Below are 19,520 nucleotides of genomic sequence, written 5' to 3' on the forward strand. Positions count from 1 at the left end.
GCACCCCCTTGTTCTCTCGTGCCTGTACTTCTTGTTGCTCTTCCACGGCCAGAAAATACTCACTTTTACCACCAAGTCAGCTGTTATACCCAGACATCACAACCTATTCAACAACATCCGGGGAAAAATTCTCCAAATTTTGCATGAATAATATTCTTGGCATATTTGTGAATGGAGCAGCAGCACGATTTACAGATCCGGGGTGACAAAATATGCGACTCCCATGAGATGACTCGAAATGAATAATTTGTTGAAGAACCAGGTGAAAGAAAACACCATGCCGCAAGTGTGACACAGAAGTGATCTAAGTAATGCTATGGACCATGGAGAACCCTGTTCAGTTTTGGGTCACAAGAGCAAATTCCAGTACATCAGACACTTGCACCAAGAAATATATCTGCTAGTCCATCACACTGGAAAAGAAGACAATCCAATCTCGCAAATAAAATTGAGAAAGAACATTATAATGTAATACATATTACTGGCTAATCTAGTCTATTCTACATATCTGCAACTAGATGTGGAACAGGTTGATATTCCAGCACTAAAAAAAAGAAAATAAAAAGAATCACGAATCATGGAAAATCCAGGTGTCACTGTCCCTGTGCTGCTACGCTCAAGGGTTAGCTTAGATCCAGACCTGCTAAAAGAAAAGGTGTTCATCATGAATGCAAACTATTAGATGGTTAAAAGTTGTCCGGGTTTCTTATAATAAATACTAGATGCACAAGGGACTCACATAGAAATAGAATAGTACAAAGCTTATTTTGATTTGCATGACATAATATACAGTCTTCCAACCTGTGTAAAAGAAAACACATAGATCTGCAAATATAGTAAATCAAAACCAAAGCTCCGTACCCAGTAAACTATTATTTCAACCACAGACCTGGAGATGACTAACGGAACTCATCATGAAATCCCTCCTCATCTTCCTCACCGAAAATAGCACTGTAGAATACATAAGGGTTTTCAATCATCTCTCTCAAACTTAAGCGCCCATCTTTATCCGTATCTGCCTGCAGAGTTGCCAGTTATTACTGAATCGCTGAAAAAGAGCTTGGAAGCATTATAGGAACTATGGAAGACATTTGGGATAAAATCTGAAGCATAAAGATTAGTTTGAGGAGCTTGCATATACCAGATGAACCATTCCAGTTAATGGTAAAACTATGAACTAAAAAAATCACAATACCTAGCTTCTTTATAATTTCTCACTAGTTTGGAAATAAGATCGTATTCCTACCTCAGCAGCAAAAACCTTAATAAGATGGAAAACCAATAGATGAGAATAAAAAAAACTTGCCCACTCAAATCACATATCTAACATTTCATAACTGAAGAAGTGAAGAACACAATTAGTTACATGGACATACTTGCCCACTCAAGTCAATTGCCCTTTCCAATACAATTGATCTTCTTAAACATTAACAGCAACATTAAGGCATAGTAAATGTAATAGAAGAATAAGGCTAACCATACTAGTATGATCCACAAAAGTCGAATTATGGAAAATAAAATTAAAATGCTTCATTTATTTCAAGAATCCCCTGAAAGAAAGAACAATAAGAAGCTACAAGAGGACGTTAATTTGATCGAAGCATCGGAGGCAGAAGCAGTGGAAATGGATTAGAGATGCACAGCTTAGAAAGAGGGAAACCTCCAGTGCTTGCAAATCAAGTCTTGAAGGAAGCTAAGCAAGGACAAGACAACTTGTTCCTTTTACCTTCCAGTATTCGGTCTGAACGGACCAAATTATTACCAAACAAATTTGGTATGAAAAGCCAACAATGTGAAGAGGAGCACTTGATCAGAATAGCTACAAATTGTTCATGGAATGAAGTCCAACCAAGAGAGAGTCTGCTCTGCTGTCTTCAACACTTCATCAATGATAAAAATGATCCAGTTTATTTTGTTTGGATCCCATATAAAATCAGATCATAAATATGTTTACAGTATTTCTATTAATAAGAAGATTGATTGCATCTAAGAAGATGACGAAGCTGAGTGATGATTCCTGGCAAGTTATAATTGCCCTAACCACATTTTTACAGATAAACATTGTTCAAGAACATCAAAGACGTAGAGAAGACAAGAAAGTTACAGAAGTAAACAGTGCATGATGTGGGCAACTATATACATAATAGTGACATAATTTGCAGAAAATGACTTCTAAGAAATCCATAGGCTGTTTCTTAATATATTGAAAACGTTCAGATTGAAGAAGAGGTTGTTAGGGCTCATTAAGAATGTAGCCAAAATTATATGATGTTTAGGACTGGGCAAGTGAAATTTAGGTTGAAAAAAATATAAAAGATAAGGTAAGAAGTAGGTTAAGAATACATCCATCTACAAGAGAAGAGTGGAAGTTTAACCTCTAGAAGAATCTTTCTCAGAACTACTTCTGCATGATAATATTGGATGAGTCTCAAATGGTTAAGAAGAATTGAAATCACAAGAAATAATGCTGATGTCAAAGATTTAAAGTAATATCGTTGTGACAGCAGACATGCTTGTCCTATTCACCAGCTACGGCACACCAACAAAAAGGGAAAACAGGAGCATTCTTTTGCAGAATGTGACAAATTCACCATGTTTGTGGCAAATTAATTAAATGACTGTGTTGAACTTAGTCCAGCAATGACTTTGAAAGATCAACATAGAATTCAATTATAGATTGTTTTCAGCAAAACAAGATATTATTTCATACCTTATTTTTTTCTTTAGAGAACAACAAATTCCAACGGTAAACATCCAGGTGGAGGTGTGAAAGGTGAAAGTGTATGTTACATGCAAGGTCAACAAACATACCCCATCTTTGCTGCGAGTTGAACTGCCAAACTTGAAAGTCCTCCAAACTTTCATTTGCAAAAACAATTTTTAGGATGAGGAAGCATAATGTAATCCATCATTAACAAGTAAATATAACTCAATATACATACATATAATAAACTCATGGATTACATAAATATATTGTTGAGAAGGAAATAGCAGCCATATAACACTTGGTGAAGAAGATAGCAAGACGAAGAGCAACAGTAGTGCAGGAAACATGTGTCTCCATGACAGGGGTGAGAGTCAATCTCTAAGCTCATGAAATGCTGATCGATGGCAATCCATGCAGCACCTCTGTTGTATCAATACATGGACTAGGTATGTAGCAAAGATAATCCCCATGCCAGTGGGAACCATGCAGGCTCCTGTCGGTCCTGGCATGATGGGTAGATCCTTTTCTAGGCAAACACCTTCAATCACAAGAATCACCGATCTATTGTTTCTGAGGAAAGGGTTCAATTTTGGTGGTACGAAAAGAACCTTGATGACAAATTACATGGGAGAGTTGGAGGATTAAAAAAAAAGGTATAGCTGCAAACACCTTAACACATTGATGGAAATTGGAAAACCCTTACCGGATGCCTTTATTTAGATATCCTCATCAACAGTAACGGGAGAAAATTATCAATTTCAAGCAACAAGGAACTATGCAAATATGGTTCAAAAACATGTTAAAATGTGCATATTTGCATGATTTATTACTAAAGTAAATATGATATTATTTGAAGCATGTGGAGCTTTTGACAAAGCTACTAGCATATAGTGAACAAAAATCACAAGAGATCCCATGAAGTGCTTTTGTCAAATATTCTGTTTGTAATTTGTGACCATGAGAGAATATAGGAGTAAACACTTGCACCTAGTATAAGAGATCGTCCCCATAAATGATGCAATACTCATGTCAATATTAGGTGGCTTTAGGGGCATAGACAACCAAAGGAAGCTGAGTGCTTCATGAAGAGACCAATTGATAATAACATGTTAATTTCAAGAATATTATGAAATGCTTCGGCCAACAAGTAAAAGGAGGGGAAGACTTAAGGTAACATGGATGGAGGTGGTGACTGAGGAAGGATATGGAAAAACTCAGAACATTAGATGTGGCCCATGGAAATACTTGGCAAAGTTAGATCCATAAAGATGACCCTAATAGTTGAGAAAAAGCCCAATGAATGTGACTATGATTATGAATCACAATGCAAATTGCACAGCCAGCTATCATAATGTTACTATTCTTCTGCATTCTGTTATTTGTCGATGTGAACAGAAAGGAAGCAATTAGTAAGCTTCATTAAGTGGTAAACCAAAATCCACTCACAGTCCTAATATCCCTGCTTATAATTGATCACTGTAAGCGCTATAACCAATATAGCGAAGACTGCTGAAATAAAAATGAACAGTAGGGGATGAAGAATTTCATTATCTCAACTCATTACTTTTCCTAAATAATGTATATGAAAAGATGAATCATCACAAAATAGAAAGAAAACAAGATATTTTAAAAAAAAAAAAAAACACTAACTTCCATAACCCTATCCTGTAGGACAAGAAACAAACAACTCCAATATACATATCCATAAAATTTCTTGACGCCGATTCCTACTTTAAATATGCCTTTGACATAAATACATCGCGAATAAAGAACATGGCCTATCATTTATGCATAAGGCCATGGCCCTATGATGAATGACATTATACAGCCCTCTCAACGAGCTAATTAGTGAATAATAGGTAGTCTTCCATGGCCATGCCCTCCTTAGGAATACTGATAAATGTTTCTTGGAGGCTCACAAAATATGTGCTGGATTCTTGGAAAATATCAGTCACTTTCTTCATGTCTCCCTCTGAAATATCTAAAAACTTCAGATAAAGCTTGATAGAGAAACCTCAAACATGCCAATTAAGATTATTAACATTGATGAATAGTAATTCAACTTTAGCATGCTTGGTTTCTTCTGAAGCATACTGGAAGCAAAAACGTAAAATCTTATTAACACCTCGGCCATGTAATCACATAACAAATCCTTTGTGTAGTTCCATGTGTCAACTTCATCATGCTTAAGTGATAGTTACATGCAGGAAATAAACAAGAGTTGCTCGTAATTAATTAAAAACAAATAAAACAAAACTGATTCTTACAATAGTAAAAAGCAGCAAAATAAATCCATATTTACAGCTCCAAATATGGAGACTAACTATGAACAGTAGCTTCCAAACTCCGATGGTAAGCTAACAAAGGGATTTTTATAACAAAGAAATGGCAATAGCCCCAAAATTCATCCACGTGCTTTTAATTTTATAACTGAAAAAGGACATGAGAAAGGAGATTTGTATTTTAGGATAGATATTGCACACAATACCTTTTGCTGCCAATAAAAGATAATGTAAACGGAAATTTGGTTATGTTTAAAGTCAATAAACAAAACACGAAACGATCATATATCTTGGCAGCTATAGCTGCGAGGCATGCATGGTATAAATAGGCTTACAATATGCTTGATCCACAGGAACGTGTAACAGAATCATAATGGGAATGAAAGTAAGGAATCAGAATCATCATTCCTATCTTGTTGTCCGGGCATAAAATAAAGGATCAAATAGGAAAGAAATGAAAATTACATTTTAATATTTAACTTAGTTAATTACATTGCAAAATAAAATTATTTCATTAAAAAACTGACTAAGAAATAGAATTAAATTTTAGAACAATGCCTTTTAGAATAATGGCCGTCATACAAATGTAGATAATGAACTTTAAGGAACAGCTATTATAATGTTATAACAGCTATTGTTTTACATTTTCACAGTTCATCTTGATGATGATATATTCAAGTTCAATTGATTTCCATTTAATCCTAAATGCCACAAACTAATTTGTACCAAACATATAAGTTCTTTTCATTTTTAGAAACAAGTGCCAATAACTAGTTCGTACCAAAAATATCATTCTTTTTCATTCCTACAAGAGTAACTGTTCCACCCACTTAACAGTGGAATCAAATTCCAGTTCCTCTATTTGAAGGAATCGTGATTCATTACTTGTTGCATGAAGCAAACATTACAATGGGACCAAAGCTGGGATTCTAATTCCAGTCCTCATTCTGTTAACCAAGCATAGTGTTATACTTCTAATGACTGCGTGATGCTTCAACATGAAGGTGTATGACTAAGCTAACACCCAGAACCATAATGGTACTTTTGAATTTAACCACTTAGTTATTGCCCACTGCCTGGCCGTGCAAAGTACACAACTTGCCCCAGTAAGTCTGGTAAGTCCTCTAAAATCACACCCTCGATCAGGTAGACTTGTAGAATTATAACAAAACAGATAAAACTAGAAACATATGCCATGAGAAAACATTGAGGAAGATAAGGAACATAAATTTTGAAAAGCTAACAAATATTCCAGTTCTTCAGATCTAAAGCACAAGCGATTGAGATGGAGAAAGAAAAAACTAAAAAGAGTAGCTATCTAAAAATTTTTATAAACTCTCATATATAACAGGATATAGTGACAGAAGAATCCAAACAATTGACATTGCATTGTCACACTAGTAGCAATAGGCCATGGACTTGGGTAAACATGTGATCGAATTGAATGAACTATAAACAAATTTCAATTAGTTTCACTACAATAGTAGTGGTTGATCTCTATCACTAGAAAAAAAATTGCTACGGAAAAGAGAACACCTTTGACTCTTTTTTTTGACGATCAAAAAAGAAAATTACTTGTTTGTTCCTGGGAGATGATATACATGCTATCGAAGACAATCAGCAGTATTTCATTTGCTATTTGTAAGCATTGAGCAAAATATAACAATTAAAAAAATATACATACTTAGACATTACCTGCGTCAGCACATAATCAGCTTGTTGTTTTGCATAGTAATGTTCTGATGGGTGAAGATTACCAATTACAGGTAGTAGTTCATCTTCCGACAACAATCTGAAAAGAAATCAAGCTTGAATATGCCAAATAAGCTTGATACTCTATTTAATATATCAAATACATGATCCCGTGACACATACCCATCATTGTCTTGGTCAAGCTGTGAGAATAATTTCTTAGCCGGTGCCTCCACTGAAGTATCAGACTGATCTATAGCATTGTAAACTTCATCATAATTTCGAAGTGAGTCGAATAACCCATTAAAATATTCTTGAAAACTCAGTTTTCCATCTCTGTCTTTATCTCTTTCCCTGAAAAGAAAAGTAAGTCCAATTAGCAAACCCATCATAAATGATGCTCTTACTGTAAGTGCGCGAAACTACCATTTTCTATAGAATCTCAAGTTACAATACTATGAAATTGCAACTTGAAGGCAATTACCTAGAAGTTTTTCAATCATTTGTAAATCCACTAATGGGACCAATGGCCAAAGGCTTCATGACGAATAGGCCATGCTTGCATATACAGCATTTGTAAAATAAGCTAGAACATAAGAACAATTATAAAACTTTATATGCCATAAAATCATACATGGTTCCTGCTTCCTAATCTGTAAAACTTCCTATTTCTTCATAAACTTGTCCTGGAACACAAAGCTTTGCCTAATAGACGCTAAAGGCTTGTGGCAGCATTAGTATCCTGAGGATAGACTAGATGTAGAGAACCAGTGATCACCGTGGATAGAAATAGTAAATGATGGAGATATTGGCCTTGTTAATGGAAAAGATAATGTTGTCTTTCTCATAATCAACTTCATGAATACAGCCCTTTAAATATAAAAAAATGGAATAGCTAGGATGGTAGCTTTACAATTATATCCCAACAGATATAGTAGCTATACAATTGTGTCTAATAATTACAATCAAATAAATATGATAAATTTGACTCTGGAATCTCTATAGTGATGCTACCATAATAGCCATGATAATCACTATCATAATAGTCATGATATTTACGACCATAATAGCCATGATATTCTGATTTCGGAATCTCTGTGGTCATGCTACCATAGTAGTCATAGTCTTGACAACTCATTATAATATTCACCATGATTCTAACACTCCCCCTCAAGCTGGAGCATATATATCAAACATACCCAGCTTATTACACAGTTAAAAATACCAGAAGGCAGAGACTTAGTCAAAATGTCAATTAACTGCTTGGATGATGGAGTGAACGGTGTTCTGATAATCTTGTTCATCACAGCATCTCTTACAAAATAACAATATACTTCAATGTGCTTGATCCTCTCGTGGAACACAGGATTACTGGCAAATATAAATGGCTGCCCGATTATCACAGCACATAGGCATAGGATCAAGGTGATCAAAATCAAGCTCAGGCATCAAGAATTTTATCCACATCATCTCGCAAGTAGTATGAGCCATAGCTCTATACTCGCCTCGACACTAGATCTGGCAACAACATTCTGCTTTTTACTTCTCCATCTTACAAGATTACCTCCCACATACGTGCAGTATCCTGATGTGGATTTTCTATCCTCTTTATCTCTTGCATATTCAGAGTCTAAATAGGCTTCAATTCTAAGATGTCCACACTTCTTGTACTTCAGACCTCTCCCTGGTGAATTCTTAACGTAAGCTAATATTCTCAAAACTGCTTTCAAGTGAACTGTCTTAGGCTTTTGCATAAACTGACTTACAATCCCCACTGCAAAGGCTGTGTCTGGTCTAGTAACAGTGAGATAAATGAGTTTGCCTATCAACCTCCTGTATCGTGTAACATCTTCAAATAATTCTACATCTCCAGTCCAAAACTCTGGATCAATGTTAATGGGAGTACTTTCAGATTTTCACCCAAGTAATCCTGTCTCCTATAATAAATCTAAAGCATACTTTCTTTGAGAAAAGAACACATCTTTTTTGTTGTGTGTAATTTCTATTCCAAGAAAGTATCTAGGCTTCCCTATATCCTTGGTAACAAAATGCCATTTTAAGTACTCCTTAGTTTTCTTTGTTCCACTTAAATCACTCCCGATCAATAGTATGTCATCAACATAAACAGCCAAAATAACAGTTCCTACAGAGTTTCGATGAACAAAAATAAAGTGATCAGAGTTACACTTACGAAAATCAAATGCCATAACAACTTGGTTGAGCTTGTCAAACTAAGCACAAGGACTCTGCTTGAGACCATAAATTGCCTTCTTAAGTTTGCACACCATGTTCTCTCCCTAAACAACATAACCAGGAGGTTGCATCATATATACCTCCTCTTGTAAATCACCATACAAGAAAGCATTTTGACATCTAGCTGGAACATAGGCCTATCTTTGTTGACAACAACTGAGATGATAATCCTGATGGAATTTAGTCGAGCAACTGGTAAGAAGGTCTCAAAATAGTCAACACCATAAGTCTGAGTAAACCCTTTTGCAACAAGTCTGTCTTTGTATCTGTCTATTGTCCCATCTGGCTTATCTTTGACCGTGAATACCCATCTACAACCAACAATTTCAGAACCAGTAGGAGGATCAACTAGATCCCATGTACCTCTGGAGAGGAGAGCGGCCATCGCATCATCCATAGTAGTCTTCCAAGCTGGATTATCTAAAGCTTCCTTGTAAGACCTAGGTACAGATACAGATGACAGGGACAAGGCAAACTAGCTAAAAGAAGGGGTAAGACGATCATAGGAAATAAAATGAAAAATAGGATGAGCTGTGGTAGATTGTTAATCTTTACAGAGAGCAATAGGTAGATCCAAATCTGAGGTAGTCACAGGAGATTCAGGTTGTTGATGGCTTGGATCTCCAGCTGAAGGTGAGGAATCAGCTTGAGTAGAGACAGGTGCCTGAGATCTATATCTTCTAGTATACACCTGCAACGATTTAGCTGTAACACGAATAGGCACAAATTCAATTGATTGAGGAAGAGGAATATGCTCAATAGTAAGGTTTGGAGATCCATCAGGGAAATAAGGAGTGGACTCAAAAAAGAAAACATCTACAGATGTGTGATACTTTCTAGGCACCAGATCATAACACCCATAATATCCCTTCTGAGTCCGTGAATACCCTATAAAGACACACTTGACTAACTTGGGTGACAATTTATCAAGATCAGGATGAAGATCCTGCACAAAACAGACACCCAAAAACACGTGGAATAAGGGAGAAAATGGGTTTATTAGGATAGAGACATAGATAAGGGATATTCCCATGGAGAACTGATGATGGCATTTGGTTAATCAAATAACAAGCAGACAAAACAGCATCTGCCGACAAATATTTGGGTACATGCATTTGAATCATGAGAGTGTGAGCGACATCTAGTAAGTGCCAATGTTTTCTTTCAGCAACACCATTTTGTTGAGAAATGTGGACACAAAGTCTGATGTAAAATGCCATGGGAATAGCAGAATTGAGATACATCATGCTTCAAAAATTCAAGAGCATTATCAGTGCGAAGAATATGAATGAATGTGGAAAACTGGATTTTTATTTCATTATAAAAGATGTTGAGAACATCAGGAACTTGTGTCCTGTCTTTTAACATATACACCTAGGTCATTTTAGAATAATCATCGATAAAAATAATAAAATATCTAAAGCCAGCAACAGAAGAAAAATGACATGGATCCTAGACATCAGAATGAACTAACTCAAAGGGGACAGAACTGCGTTTATTGACTCGACTTAGATAAGAAAAACGATGATGCTTACCCAACTGACAAGACTCACACTCTAAAGAAGATACAGATGACTTAAAAGGCAAAACTTATTTTAGCTTCTGTAAGGAAGGACCTAATCGGCAGTGCCACAATAATGGAGAGAGAAACGACAATGAAGAAACCATAGCTAAAACATTGGAAGATACACCATTGTCAAGATAATAGAGGCCACCTTTCTCACACCCCAAAACAATCCTCGTCCCAGTCTGTATATTTTGAAAACATAATATGTAGGAAAGAATGTCACAGAGCAATTTTTAGATTTGGTTAGTTGGCTAATGAACAAAAGGCTAACAGAAAATTTTGGAACATAAAGCACATGATTTAAGAAAAATGACGAGGAAACATGAACAACTCCTCCCAGAATCGGACAAGAAGAGCCATTAGCAACAGCAACAGAAGAAATAGAACTAAAAGTAGACAAAAAAGTGAAATTAATTTTTATACCTATCATATGAGATGATGCTCCTGAATCTAATACCCAGGAACTAGCAGAGGAAGCAATAAACACATCAGTACCTGGAGTAGTGGTGTAAGTAGCTGTCTGTGCATATTGAGTAGATTGAAATTGAAGAAATTTCTCATACTCGACCTGTGAAATCTGCATCATGCCAGAAGAAGCCAATGGTGGTAGAACAGGAGTATCAGTAGTAGTTTCGATAAAGACTGACTACGCCCAATCAGATTTGCCAAACTTGAGTCAGCATTTCTCAGACACATGATTGTTGTGCCCACAATGTGAACAGTGACGTGGTCCCTTGTCAAATGTGAGCGGACGATGACTACAGCCTCCCTCTGAATCTCTACCACGGCCTCGACCACAACCACCAACAGCCATAACCGAATGCTTCATCTGATATGTGGCGGTGGAGACTAATGTTCCAATAGAGACACGTAGAACTCTAGAAAAAATCGTAGATAGAGAAGGAATTGAATCACTACCAAGAATCTGACCACGAATTTGATGAAAGATGGATTCAATCCAGACAAAAATTTTACAACCACCAGACTTTCATGATAGTTCTTTAACTTTTATAGATCCAAGATTAAAGGCTGATGTGAATCTAACTCGTCAAGAATACCTCTCAGAGAGGCATAGTAATCGGCTACAGGCTTATCACCTTGCTGCAGTGTGAAGAATTGCTCATAGAGTTCAAATACTCTGGAGATATTCTTCTCATACCCATACATCTCTTTGAGGGTGTCCCAGATTTGCTTAGCCGCCTTTAAGAACATGACGCTAGCACTAACCTTCTTTTCCATGCTATTCAATAACCATGACATAACACAACAATCACTAGCCAGCTAGTCTTCATAGGTAGGATCGTTGAAATTTGGAGGATCATCAGTCAAGTACTGCACCTTCCGTTGGGCACCAATAAATAGTTTGAACGATTGGACCCACAAAAGATAGTTAGTGCCATTAAGCTTCACTGTAGTTGCCATTAGATTCTTGATCGCATTGTCAGAATCGAGAGTCAGAAGTGTCGAGAATTGTTTGTTGTCGTCATTTGAGGATGCCATAGCAGTCAAAGAAGAAGATAGAAATAATCAAACAGCCAGACTATGAAAGAGGGGGTGGTAGCCAAGGGAATCACAGGCAGTGTACCGCTTCCATGATTAGTAAATAGCCAGAAAGACAGCCAGATAACCTTCACACGGCATAGGAAAGATACCTACGCCGTATAGAAGAAGAGAAAGGAAAAAAAAGTCAAGAAATAGAGGGTGGGATCAAGAAAAGAGGCGTGGGTGGTCGAGGCGGCAGTGGTGGTTTGAGATGGTGGAGATGGGCGGTGGCTAGGGTTATGGAACCTGATGCTCTGATACCATATTAATGAAAAAGATAATATTATATTTCTCATAATCAACTTCATGAATACAGCCCTTTAAATATACTAAAATGGAATAGCTACTATGGTAGCTTTACAATTGTATCCAAATAGATATGGTTGCTATACAATTGTGTCTAATAATCACAATCAAATAAATATGATAAATTTGACCATGAAATCTCTATAGTGATGCTACCATAATAGCCATGATAATCACTACCATAATAATCATAATATTTACGATCATAATAGCTATGATATTTTGATCTTGGAATTCCTGTGGTCATGCTACCATAGTAGTCATGATCTTGACAACTCATTATAATATTCACCATGATTCTAACAGACCTATTTGCTTTGCCTGCTCGTAGAAAATCAAAAAAATAATAAATGAGCCACTTGCTTCTTTAAGGTCACAAATTCATGCATATATTTGTTTCAGGCCTATGTTGAAGCAAGATTAAAGCTCTAAAGATGTTCTCAACCTTTAGTAGATGGTGCCTTTCTGGATTCAAAAACATGGAACAAATTCTGTTGACTAGAGTAGTCAATTGACTCAAACCATACTTTAGTATGACTAGGATAACATTCAAAGGTTGTTATTCCAGTAAAGTTCTTAATATAGCATAGTTCAAATAATTGGAACATTTCAGTTGAATCATATACAAAGAATCATAGTTAAACTACAAGTTCTTGAGGATTAAAAAAAATGATTTTATGCTTGTACCTTTATAATTTTATGCAAAAGCAACACAAAATGTAGCATTGACAATTATTTTCGGGGATTTCTTTAAAGAGGTTTGTTTCTATGTGTGGAAAGTCCTTTTGACAACTCTTCTTATACATGGTATCTTATTCATTCCCTCCAATGTCCTGTATTTTCATCATCTCTGCAACCCGATTCCCCACTAAACCAAAACTAGGTCTAGATAGTATCAGAATCTAGGTCATTGCATCACCTATGTGATTTTCATGGAAAGAAGTACAAACCAATAGTCACAGCATATGAATAAACTGCAGCTAGTTGGTCCAGGATCAGGGCATCTCATCCTACATGGAGTGACTTTGGTTCAATTCTTAAGAAGCAAGCCACAGAGGAGAAGAAAAACTTCACATAACTTCCAGGAGAATGAAGATATAATGTGTTAGCAGTTCATAGATGTGTTGAGAACTTTGATGAGGAGCCGCTCGACTTACATGAGCCTTCCTAATTAATGATTAAAACCCCTGAAAAGTCAAAGAAGACATAAAGCTTTTTGACATCTATCTCATCATCCATTTTGCACTCAGCATGTCTCTTTGAAATCCCTCTGAAAGTACCATAAGGAAATTTCTTGATCATATAGGACTTAAAAAACCGAATACAATATTTATGATGTGGGATCATTTATGTGAGTGAGGACTAAGTAGAAGTTATGGACAAGGATTTAGATCCCAGCGGAACATCCCGCGAGACACCGGGACGGGATACCACCCCTTGTGTTGGGATAGAGCGTCCCATTAACGTCCCAACATCCCAATCAAGACATCTTAGAACATCCGCTGTCCCAAGTGTCGAGACGGGACAAAACGGCAGCACATCCTATTCCATGGGAAAACCAGAATAATCCCGTTCCATGAGATTTAAAATCTTGGTTATGAAGATACACAACCATCACTAAAATTCACTTCACAAATACCTATCTATCTGCAACATATTTTGCAGATCCCTTTAGGGGAACTGTACAAAAAGTGGTCTATGCGAAAGCACATGAATATGTGGCCCTTTGATGGCCTCTCATGGTGCCTAGGCTGCCGTTCTTTATGGAAGGGACATATTTGGGTGCTCTAGTGAACCACATAAGCCCAAGCCCTAAATATGCAACTCTTTGACTCTTCTATATTTCTCTCTTTTTTTCTATTTTTTTATTCAGCTATTTCTATGTTTCCATTTTTATGTCTATTTTATATGAATTTATTTTTAATATTATTATTATTAAATTAAATTTATAATTTAAAAAAAAAAAAAAACCTGCCATACCATGAAAGAACTATGCAGCACCTTGGCTGCCACATGCAGTGGCCACATTTTGAAACCTTGAATCCAAAAAAGTGCTCAAACTAAGGTATTCAACATCTAGTTGCAGCCTAAGCAATTTAATGGACATGCATAAAGATATAGTACTACATAAGATAGAGCAGGTAATGGTCTCAACTCTCAAGGATGTGAACATTTGGGCAATCCAGTTGGTTTCTACATGATCATATCATTGAACCATGGAAAGCTTATTATCCAAAAGGCATTCCATCTGCTTTTCATGCACTTTTGAAAATTTTTAAGTTGTTTTGGAGATATTTATTGGGATTGAGTTACATTTACCTCTTACATGTTACCCCCTTCATCTACAACTTTTGCAAGTTTAGGGGAACATTGGAAACTTTCATCTTGATTACATGAGCTTAAATTGCGATCAAGAGAATAGATCTTGTTCCCTGCCAAAGGCAACTAGCCATATGAGCTTCATTGAAGGCCCCTCTATTGCCAATTTTCCATTCTTTAAAATTTAGGCTAAAAATAAAAACTACTCAAACAGCTGGAATCAATTTCCAATAGAGCTTTCTCAGTTTTGAGTACCGCTCTATAACCAACCCTTTGTTTGATGAAGTTCCATGTTGATGCTCTCAAAAATTTAAACATGACAGGGAAGTTTTTCAAGGTATTTATTTTCTACTTTTGTGCTAGTTTTCATGTCATTTTTTTAAGATTAATTTTGTAGAGTTTTGGAGTCCTATTGTCGGTCAACATGGCATGCAGTCAACCCATAAAGTGTTGTTAGCTGGTTAACTCTATTAGAGAAGTCCTATTTTTTGAAAGGTTTTAACCAAGGTCCAACATACTGACTTGTGCTGCTATGTCCTATATCATCAGTACAATACCTAGCATGTGAGCCAAACCAGTTCATACTGGTTCGAATCAAATAGAACCATCCCTTACCACTCATTTTTACCCTTATTGCCTGGCATTTGATGGTACCATAGCCGGGAACAAGAAAAGAGTGTCGAGAGCCTGTCAGTACTGGCATGCATCATTCGTATAGACCGTACCATACCAGTAATGCAACGATACAGTTCCTGGTACCAGATTTTGTGGACCTTGGTTATAGGAAGGCTACAACCCTCCTTTGACTTTCTCCTCTTCCTCTCTCCCATCTATTTCTCCAATTTGTCCTCTCCACTTTACCGTTCTTTTATATTTAAATTCTTGCACTACTCTAAACGATCTATGCTATAGCATAGCAAACCTCTTTGAATTCATATTTGAACGTCAAAAAGCAAAGACTTCAATTGGATTATTCTGGATTTGAACCAACTAAATCAGCTTTTTTTTTTAAATCGAGCTTTCTATGCATACAAGCAAGTGGTCATTTCAAAACTGACATAATGGCTTTCATGACCTCTAATGATGGTGTTAGGGATAATTAAAAATTATATCAGTTAACGACCAACCGATTCTTCAATGTTGTGGGTTAATGTAGTTTCTATGTTTGAGAAAATACATTTGTGTTTAGCTTGACCCTCCTAAAACTTCACATAAAACAAGTTTTGTGACTTTGTTATATCCTCAGACAAAACAACTTCATCTTCTTAATTTCTCCCCACCCTCCTATACCTTTTTCACATTTCATAGCTCCACCACCTATAGCAATCCTTGAAAGTAACCACTCCCCCACCCAAACAACCATCAAAGCTACACTAAACAATGCACCACCTTAGACACTCTAGATCTAGATCTCTACAGAATGCTTGGCTCTTTCATCCAAAACAAAGAATTTCACTAAAGGTCTATGTGAATTAGACTAAGTCTAAAAGATAAGTTAGCTAAACTTGCTAAGACCTAAGCATCTCTAGCTCAACCCAACCTATCTGGCCAAATACCAACCTGCTTGGTTTAGGCGTGGCAATTGGGTTGGGTCAGGTTGGATATGGGTCAAATCGATGTGGGTCGGATCAAAAAATCATTAACCCGAATCCGACCTATTTATTAAATAGGTCAAAAATCCAGACATGAAGCCGATCTGTTTATTAAACAGATAATAAACAGATAATCTGATCTAACCCGACCTAGCTCGACCCGCCTAATCCGTTTGTTAAATGGGTTAAATTAGGTTAAATGCATCAAATAGGTTAAATAATTTTTTAACAGGTTAAATAGGTCGGGTTAAATGGATCAAAAATAGGTTAAGCAGGTTTTAAATAGGTTAAACATATCTTAAACTAGTTAAATGGGTTAAATGGATGATCTGATTCAACCCGATCTGAATATTAAAAGGGTTAAATGGGGCACATATCTAAAACCCAAATATGATCCAAATATTAAATAGGTTAAACAGATCGACCTGTTTATGATCTGAATCCGCTTTGCCTAAACTCAAATCTATTTATGACGGATCAAACATGGATCGGACTGGTGGGTCAGGTCATATTTTACGACCTTAGCTTGGGTCAGCATTCTAAGCCAAAAAGGCCATGCTAAGCCCAGATCTCTAAACATGATCAACTTGTTGGCGATCCAAGTCTAATCAAATCCCCAACCTAACCTCGTTTGATGATTTTATGAAATGTGTTAGACAATAGTTTTATCTTTGGTTGTTCATCCCTGATTTTGTTCCTACTCTGAAGCCTCTTTTATCTAATCTCGTTTCCCCTTTCCCACCTTTGTCCTCTCTATAATCACCAAGCACCATGAAGTCCCCTGCTTGCAAAGGCATCAAGGCACTAACCCACCAACCCTAAATCCTCTATCTTATTATTTTTCCATCTCTCCTTTCCCTTCCTATTGCAAGATGCACCTAGGGTTAAGTATTTAGGAATTCTGACAAAGCTATTTATTACATTGGAAGCTATCGGGAAGATGGGTGCGCTGGGCTTTCGATTTTGCATGCTATTGGAAGTTGGCCCATAAAAGAGAGTAAGAAAAAAGAATGAAGGAAGAAATGGGGAGGCTAGAGATGATGGCATGGGCGGGGGAAAAAACATGGCCCAATCAAGTGGGAGCCAAGCCTTATGGTCTAATCTTAGGTCAATATTAGCCTTTGGATTTCAGGCCTAAAGTTGGACTAAGCTAGCTAAAGATCTCTAGCTTGATGTTGGCTTATGACCTACCTTGAACCTCACCTAACCCAACAATTGCTTAAATCTAACTTTGAGTGAGATGAGTGTACATAAAGACTATCTAACGCATCTATGCATACATTCTATGAATTTATCTGTGAATATTCTATGCATTATAAACTCAATTATGAAAAGCTAAATGAATTCATTGATAATCAAGATCAAATTGGATATTCTTATCTATCCGTGACAAAAAAAAAACATATTCAACAAACATGCTCATCAAATTTTCCAATTTATAAGTTATCTATAAATAATGTCCACAATTGTATATAGAGAGATATTGAGATGTACATATGCATAAGTTTTACTGAGGTTAATATATAAAAATAACTATATCTCCAAGCATATATAACAAGGCATGCAAGGTAGCGCTAGAAGTACTATTTGTCAGCAATAAATAATTTCATCCCAAAATAAGTTAACATTAAGCAGTAAAAATTGCACCTTATTTCTTCTTTACACAACCAATGCATCAGCTTTGGATTGCGACTGTCCGCTGGATGTAGGAAACTAAAAGGCACAGAATCCAGAAATATCAGTGCAAAAGCTCAGAGGTGGAAATCACAGATAAACATAAGTGGCAAACATACTCATTGAACTCAGTTAGATTTAGAAGACCATTTTCATCCACATCTGAAGCATTGAAGTGGTCTTCTTTCCACCAACCCACTTTATCATCAGTTGAATTGCTATCTGGCAAGAAATAAAAAATGATGGCACATAAATAAGGTTATCTAAAGTGGAATCAAACTACATATGTGTCTTGTCTGCGTAAGAGTTCCTGCAGGTTCCTATAAATTCAATCTTATGTATGTAGGTTTGGATAAAGAACATCAAATGCTAAATTTATCCCAACCCCAACAATTTTTCATTTAACAAAGGCCACATACATCTTCTTTATTTAAAGATAACAGTAGGGTTGGGTCAAAAATAACAACTTGCCTAGAGGTAAAACATAAAATAGATGTGTGGAGTATTTGGGAGGAAACTGTTGTGATTACTTTGCATAGATTTTTTTTTTTCCCCAACAAAAAGGTAAAGAAGGAAAACCCAAAAAAGGGGTAGAAGGGCCAACAACTTCAATATGGCTTTTAACATGAATTAGAAAAAACAATTTACATGAAAACATGTTAGAAGGTTTAGAGAGGGAGAGAGGAAGCAGCTGTTACCGTTCAGATAATTTGCCAAGAAGATGTATTCTTCATACAAAAAATACTGCAAGCATTTTGATCAATGCTTTATCAAGGCATTTGTTACCAAATTAAAGTACATTAAATAGTTACAATATCAAGAATAAATGCAACTTATTTTTCAAAAGTTCTTGCATCTCATGTTACAGTATCCTCAATTTCTCACATTTAGAGAAATGCTAATGGATAATTACCTATTTTTAGGTTTTAAGTAGTAATCCGTTTCTTTTTCATTTGGGGATCTAGCTATGCTTAACTAAATCCTTTGGGCATCAGATATTCTCTAATGATTTTCCCTACAAAAGCACCATAATATTTCCACTACCCACTGCTTTTTATCACACCCATTCCTCTTGTATCTCCATACAAGTGGCTGAAATCTGTTTTCTTGAAGCATGAAGTAGGAAATATAGGGTTCGCATACAACTTAAGAAGTATAATCCGTTAATCACATTTTGAACTCCAATCAGATTCCGACAGATTACTAGGATAAGCATGGCATTGTTCATAAGAAATGCTTAGGGCATCCATTAACAGGACCCTTGTATTATCATCGCCATGCTTCTGAATCTTTCTTTTCCAACTTTTCCAACCTCGAAAAAAAAAATATTGCTAAAGTTAATATCATATCTTGTCCAAAAAGCTTAATAAAACCTTTAAACCTATCACTTAGGCTGAAATTTTCAAAGTACGCCAACAACAACTGTGACAATTAATGCATGTAGATTTGCCACTAGCCCCAGTTGTCCCTGTGCTGCGATCCCAACTACCAACAAGGGCCTAGCGCTCTAAAATATTTAATTAAACCAAGAAAAGAAAGATAAAAAGCAAAACTAGGGTTTGCTTTGGTAACTCGGTAGGTAAATC

At 36.2% G+C, this 19,520-nt stretch overlaps 1 protein-coding gene across 8 annotated transcripts in view; it reads right to left on the bottom strand.

Moving 5' to 3' along the window:
- Positions 1–421: 421 nt before the first annotated feature.
- The window catches only part of LOC105040445 (uncharacterized), a 19,977-nt gene continuing 878 nt past the window's right edge, over positions 422–19,520 (bottom strand). Inside the window, exons 2-9 of one of the 8 annotated variants that reach the window (XM_029263175.2) lie at positions 18,054–18,156; positions 17,908–17,973; positions 6,865–7,035; positions 6,685–6,781; positions 2,812–2,858; positions 890–1,019; positions 740–801; positions 422–640 (exon numbers count right to left, since the gene is read on the bottom strand). In XM_029263175.2, coding sequence (XP_029119008.1) covers positions 992–1,019; positions 2,812–2,858; positions 6,685–6,781; positions 6,865–7,035; positions 17,908–17,973; positions 18,054–18,156 — 512 coding nt within the window. In that variant the 3' untranslated portion in view covers positions 422–640; positions 740–801; positions 890–991. Of the gene's footprint in view, positions 644–739; positions 826–889; positions 1,020–2,811; positions 2,859–4,242; positions 4,680–6,684; positions 6,782–6,864; positions 7,036–17,907; positions 17,974–18,053; positions 18,157–19,520 lie in introns of those variants that run through there. The other 7 variants (XM_029263177.2, XM_029263176.2, XM_019849304.3 and 4 more) reach the window with 7 other exon arrangements.

Source organism: Elaeis guineensis, chromosome 3 (assembly GCF_000442705.2).
Source record: "Elaeis guineensis isolate ETL-2024a chromosome 3, EG11, whole genome shotgun sequence".
NCBI classification, from domain to species: Eukaryota; Viridiplantae; Streptophyta; class Magnoliopsida; order Arecales; family Arecaceae; genus Elaeis; species Elaeis guineensis.